We start from the raw sequence: 5,939 nt of genomic DNA, 5'->3' as shown, positions 1-5,939 counted from the left end.
TGTTTTCTGTTTTAATATATTTTAAATTGTAATTTATTCCTGTGATGGCAAAGCTGAATTTTCAGCAGCCATACGCCAGTCTTCAGTGTCACATGATCCTTCAGAAATCATTCTAATATACTGATTTTTGTTTAGTTGTGGAATGAACTGAGGAATGAACAGTTGTGCTGCTCAATATTTTTGTGGAAACTGTGATGGGACAAATGAAATAAACTAATCAGGACAGGAACAGGAAACTAACCAAATAAGGGCATGGGAAGGCACATGGGGAGTAGGACACACACAAAACATGGAACAGAGTCTGACAGCGACATGTAAGATGAGTTTACATGTATGCTGAGTCAGTTCATTTTTGTGACACGCTTAATTTGTTCACAGAAAGGAAATTCAAATGGCAGAAAGCGACATCCTAATTGTTTTCTTTATTTTACAAAGTGATGCATTATTAATAAGACAATAAGTGTTTAAACTTGATTCTGCTGGTTCTATAAGGAAACAGTTTGAAGTGATCGCGCAGGCGTGCACGCACACACACACACAAAACACATCAGTTCCAGCATTGCTTACTTGACAGCGCAGTTGGTACTTTATCAAAATAAAATACAGTGAACCAAACATAACCAAATGCGTTGGAACGCGACTGAAGTACAAAGCCTATAATTTACATAATAAATAATCATTTAGCATTTGGATACATCGCAAATATGGAAATATTATGGAATATTTGGATTTGTGCCGAATGAGAGAGGTAGGATACACAAGCACAAAGCTCCATTTCGCAAACAGTTGACTGCGCAAGCGTTTAAAGTATTGTATTTTTATTAGCAATATTGAATACAGTTGTGCTGCTCAATATTTTTGTGGAAGCTGTGATATTTTTTTCAGGTTTCCTTGATAAGGAGAAAGTTCAAAAGAACAGCATTTATTTTGTAACATTATAAATGTTTGTATAAAGTTTTTATTTATTGAATACTTGCTGTATTAAAGTATTCATTTCTCTTTTTTTTTTTTTTAAATCAGATCCCAATTAATTTGAACTCTGGTATATGTAGTTTTGTAAAGACATTCTTATACAGGCATATACATGTCTTATAGGGATGTAACAGTACACAGATGTCACGGTTCAGTAAGTACCTCGGTTTGGGAGTCACGGTTGATACGATTTCAGTACAACAGGAAAAAACAACAAATCTACTATGCTAGGTTTCTTTTCACTTGTTTTGAACAGACAGTTGTACAAGGATTGAGGGTGAATTGCCTGTATTCATTGTAAGGCCTCATGCACCGAACCGAGATGTCTGTACCGTGACGGTTCGGTATGAATACATGTATCGGTACGCCCCTAATGTCTTACATATCTGTCATAAAGATTTTTAGGCTCATGAGAAACTGGTACAATATATTTTAATCCCATCTGATATGAAACGTCTGTGTACATGTTACACCCTGCAGGAGCTGAATGAGAACGCAGCCACACTCTTTAAAAGTCCAGATGAAAATGACGTGGCAGAGGCAGTGACCATCATGAATGAGTGCATCATCCCTTGCATGCACCTCATGGTCAGAGACAGCGTCAGCCAAGAGGACTTGGACGTCATAGAGCTGATCAGGAGTTGCTGGTGCTCCTACCTGGGGCAGGACATGGATGGTGGGCTCTTTCCCCCCAGATTTCATATATAGACCATTTCAATTAGATTCTTACATGCTCATGTTTTTGTTCATGTTTGTCTGTTTTTTGGATAATCAGATTCTGTTCAGGAAAAGCTCAGTGAATTCCTGCCCAGAGTCCTGGACTGTTCTGCAGAAATGGTGGTCCTGAAGGAGCCCCCCAAAGTGAGGAACTCTCCCCATGATCTGTGCAGCCGCCTGACTGCCGTCATGGAGTCCATTCACAGCACCTCAGTCGTCACTGTGAAGTGACGCAAGGTTGAAAAAAAACAAGGCACAGTCACAAGGTGATCCATCCTCTGCCTCAGGCTGAGCTGGATTTTATTTTCGCTGCACAATGACGTTTTCTGTCACACTACGGTACACATATTCACTGTGTTCTGAATTCCTTCAAAAGAGATTGATTGGCTGCTTTCGATCTTTGTAGGTGTTTGATCTCAGGAAAGATCAAATAGCTGACATTTTGTAAAGCCAGGTTTCTGAGAGGGCAGTGAAGGCAGAGTGAAAGATTTTACCCTGTTCTTCTTTTCACATGAGCTGTAGACAGCGTGAAAATATAGTCTTTTATAGAGATTTGCTGAAGCCACTTTATTTCAGTCTACACTTAGCTGAAGATCTTCTGTGTATTCTTTCTTTGTACAGTAAGGTTGTCTGATTTTCCACTCCTTTGTTCTACCCCTCTTTTACCTTTCAATAAAAATTTGATTTCTCACTTTGTCGCCCTGTCCTGTGAGTTCTCTTTTTTCTTTTGTATTTTCCCTCATCTGTTCTCATTTTCTGTTTCTTCCAAGTTCTTCTCATCATAATTCTATAAGGATTTCCATTTATACGGTACATCTACTGCAGGTCCATTGATAATAACTAGTTATTATGTAGGAGACCACAGGCAGGACCATTTATTAGTAAATCTATGTGAACTCTTATTTGTACTTGTTTCATCACGTTATGGCTTCTGCAGTCATAACCGTGCAAATAATATATTTTCAGATGTGTATATTTAATATATCTTACAAAATATACAAATGTTGTAAAATATTGTTAATAAAGATTTTAAAATATTTTTACATTAACAAGTTTTAGTTGCGTATATTTCATCATATTCCTCATATATTTGCCATTTTATATATATATATATATATATATATATTATATTATTTATATATTTTAGGCCAATTCCTTTGTCAGTATCCACAGAACACTGCCAAGTTACTTATGTTTCAAAAGAAGTATAACTCTCTGTCAAGCAATAGTTTTTGCTTTTAAATAATAGTTTTACCTTCCTCTCTTAAACTTGTTTCAATAGGTTAGAAGCTTTCAGAAAGGCCTGTTACTAAAAATAACCACATACAAAGAGCAGCTACAGTTTCATGCATTTATAAGAATTGTTTATCTACAGTGAGGTAGTAGTTAGGGCCCGAGCACCGATGGTGTGAGGACCCTATTGGAATCGCTCCGTTTCTTATTATGGCCCGAGCACCGATGGTGTGAGGACCCTATTGGAATTACTCCATTTCTTCTTCTTCTTCTCCAAAGTGAATCCTTAACATGGGCCTAAACATGCTCCAAAACTCATGAAACTTTGCACACCTGTCAGAACTGGCAAAAATTTACATCTGAGCACACGCATCAGAACTGGTGAAAATTTACATCTGATATGGGTTTGAGAAGTGGGTGTGGCAAAATGGCTCGATAGCGCCACCTGTAAAATTTCAACGGAGTGCGCCTCGAGCTACGTTTTACGTACATGTACGAAAATCGGTACACACATGTAACACACCATTACCTACAAAACATTTTGTCTCTTGGTACAAAATCCAAAACCCAACAGGAAGTCAGTTATTTTGAATTTCCTGTACAATTTTTGTGCAGTTTTTGCCATTTCCAGTCCTCGTACATTGACAGACTCCTCCTACAGTTTTAATTGGATCATCTTCAAATTTGGGGAGGGTTATCTTAAGGCCTTTGTGACGTTAAATTGCAAAGATTTTGAGTTTTCGTCAAAGGGCGTATCCCTGGCGGCCTGAAAATTTTTATGTTTCGCCATGAAACAGGAAGTTGTTGTAACTCAGGCAAGCAATGTCCGCTCTGTGCTGATGGTTTACCTTAGGTGGTTAACTGACTCATTTTCCATAACTGCATTCTCTGGTTTTCCTGATGGTTTCATCCATCAAGTCTCATTTGCCCTTTCCCCATGTATGAGTGATTGTATGTTTGTTTGTTTATATTAGTTATGTGTGTTAGCGTTTAGTTAATACAACTTTTGTGTGCAAATTACATGAGTTTTTGTGAGTAAATTTCAATTTCAATTTCAGTAAAATTAGTGAGACATTTCCCCCGCCTGAGACAAGAGATCCCTCCATGGAGGGAGGGGCCAGCAGTTGAACTATCTCGGCCACCCAATGTCTGAATGGCCAGCGTGGCACTATCAGTATTAATGACAGACCCTGTTCCCTCACTCTGGCTAGAGTGGGGGAAATTAAGCTCAGAGGAGGGAATGCATAAAGAAGGACGTCTGGCCATGGGTGGGCTAGAGCATCCACACCCATTGGTGTATTTTCGTCCGCTAGAGAGAAATACAGAGGACATTGAGCCTTTTCTTGCGAGGCAAAGAGATCTATGGCCGCCTGACCGTACCTCTGCCATATCTGGTTCACCACCTGGGGATGGAGTTTAGTCCAAAACGCAGCGTATTGTGTAAAACAAAAGTTATAACTACATGTTCACATAAATTGATAGTGGTCTGTGCTTCACTAGGCTACATTCTCCCCGTGCTGCAGTGCGTCGCGCAGCTTTGCCAGACAGATTTTGATAGGTGGATAGGATAACTATAATAAAACAGGCGGTGTGTGCTAAAGGACCAAAAGGCTCTGCCTCGATACAGTTTGTGTCAAGCCATTCGTTAATCTGGCTGTTTGATGAAGAGAAAGAGATAAAATGTAGTAGAAATAAACACGTTAAGAATCCGTAGAAGCGGAGAACTCTTATTATGTTTTATTTTAGGACTATTATTATGTTGAAATGTTTGGTTGACCAATCAGCGGAGAGGGGCGTTTCATTCCCGCCTACATGTAGAGATCGAATATTCAAGTTGTTTATTCATTTTCTGTCCCTGAACGTTAAAACTAAAAATTAAGCTGAATTCTTGATTTTTCATTTTGTTTGAACAAATGAAATATGAAAAATGTGCCATTTTTTCATTTTTCAGATTTCAATATTAAATTAAAAAACGAATTATACGAAGGTACACGGACCCAGCTGCCACCCCATCTCCTCCAAAATCTCTGCTTGATACACTGACAGTAAAGTCACTGCGTTCAGCGAGCACATGGACTGCCCCGCGTATTTATACATCCTCTGATATTTCGACACAGTCAGCCACTCCATTTTACTCGGCAGCTAAATCTGAGAGGAGGCGATTCGGATGCAGGTGATAGGCCACTGAAGACTCTACCACTGGAGGTCCGGCCAACCCCAGCTTCCCCATCCCTTGAATCTCCAACATGGAACACCCCTTGGTAGGGAGCTTGCTCTTAAAGGGGCTAGACCAGTAGCGGGACATTTCCTTCATGCAAGCAGGCACGGCAGGCAGGAGTTGTCTCGCTGCAGGCTGAGCAGGAGGTAACCTTTTTCCATCATAAAGGTCCCTCTCAGCTCATTTGGCATCCTTGGCCGCGGGCCAAGCTAGGCCCAATTTCGCCTCGGCTCGTTTGCACACCTCGTGCAAGTTACTATCTACTTGCAAGCCCGAGTCGTTCATGCTCGGAGGCCTAGACTGTTGGACGGGGAAGAGGGAGTTGTCTTCCTCCTCTTCGTCATCCATATCCAAATCGAGGAGATCAGAGTTAGCATCGCCCTCTGCGTCCTCGTCCCCCTGATCACTCCTCCTGCATGAGAAGGCCCTCAAACAGTGGAGGCATATCCGGGGATTCGGCTTCCATCATCTCCGCCCAGCTCGTACTGGCTCGCGTAAGTTGGTCAGTCGCCGCAGACTGTGTGGCCACTCCAGACAGACAAGGGTCCTGCTTGTTAGCCACAGCCACTCTCAGCCTCCTTTCTAAGATTTTCACTGGCAATGACGCACAGTGAGTGCATGTTTGTGGATTCGCCAGTGATGTTTGAGCGTGCTTCAGACCCATACACACGATGCACATGGGGTGAGGGTCCCTGCCTGAGATGGTAGCTCCACATGAGGATGGACATGGGCGGGATGCAACCTCCCTGATCTTCGACTCATTCCCTTTGGCGGGGGTGATGGCCGTCGACATAATGAG

At 41.3% G+C, this 5,939-nt stretch overlaps 1 protein-coding gene across 3 annotated transcripts in view; it reads left to right on the top strand.

The window, feature by feature from the left end:
• Positions 1-2,422, top strand: part of LOC107681181 (ubiquitin carboxyl-terminal hydrolase 28-like) — a 22,990-nt gene extending 20,568 nt beyond the window's left edge. For all 3 annotated transcript variants that reach the window (XM_016477389.1, XM_016477388.1, XM_016477390.1), the window contains exons 25-26: positions 1,453-1,648; positions 1,748-2,422. In XM_016477389.1, the coding sequence (XP_016332875.1) occupies positions 1,453-1,648; positions 1,748-1,920 (369 nt within the window). In that variant the 3' untranslated portion in view covers positions 1,921-2,422. The remainder of the gene's footprint in view (positions 1-1,452; positions 1,649-1,747) is intronic.
• Positions 2,423-5,939: the final 3,517 nt, after the last annotated feature.

The sequence above is a fragment of the Sinocyclocheilus anshuiensis genome, unplaced genomic scaffold (genome assembly GCF_001515605.1).
Source record: "Sinocyclocheilus anshuiensis isolate Anshui unplaced genomic scaffold, SAMN03320099.WGS_v1.1 scaffold412, whole genome shotgun sequence".
Lineage (NCBI taxonomy): Eukaryota > Metazoa > Chordata > Actinopteri > Cypriniformes > Cyprinidae > Sinocyclocheilus > Sinocyclocheilus anshuiensis.
The sequence above is the reverse complement of the archived record's forward strand: the minus strand, read 5'-3'. Positions and strand labels throughout refer to the sequence as shown.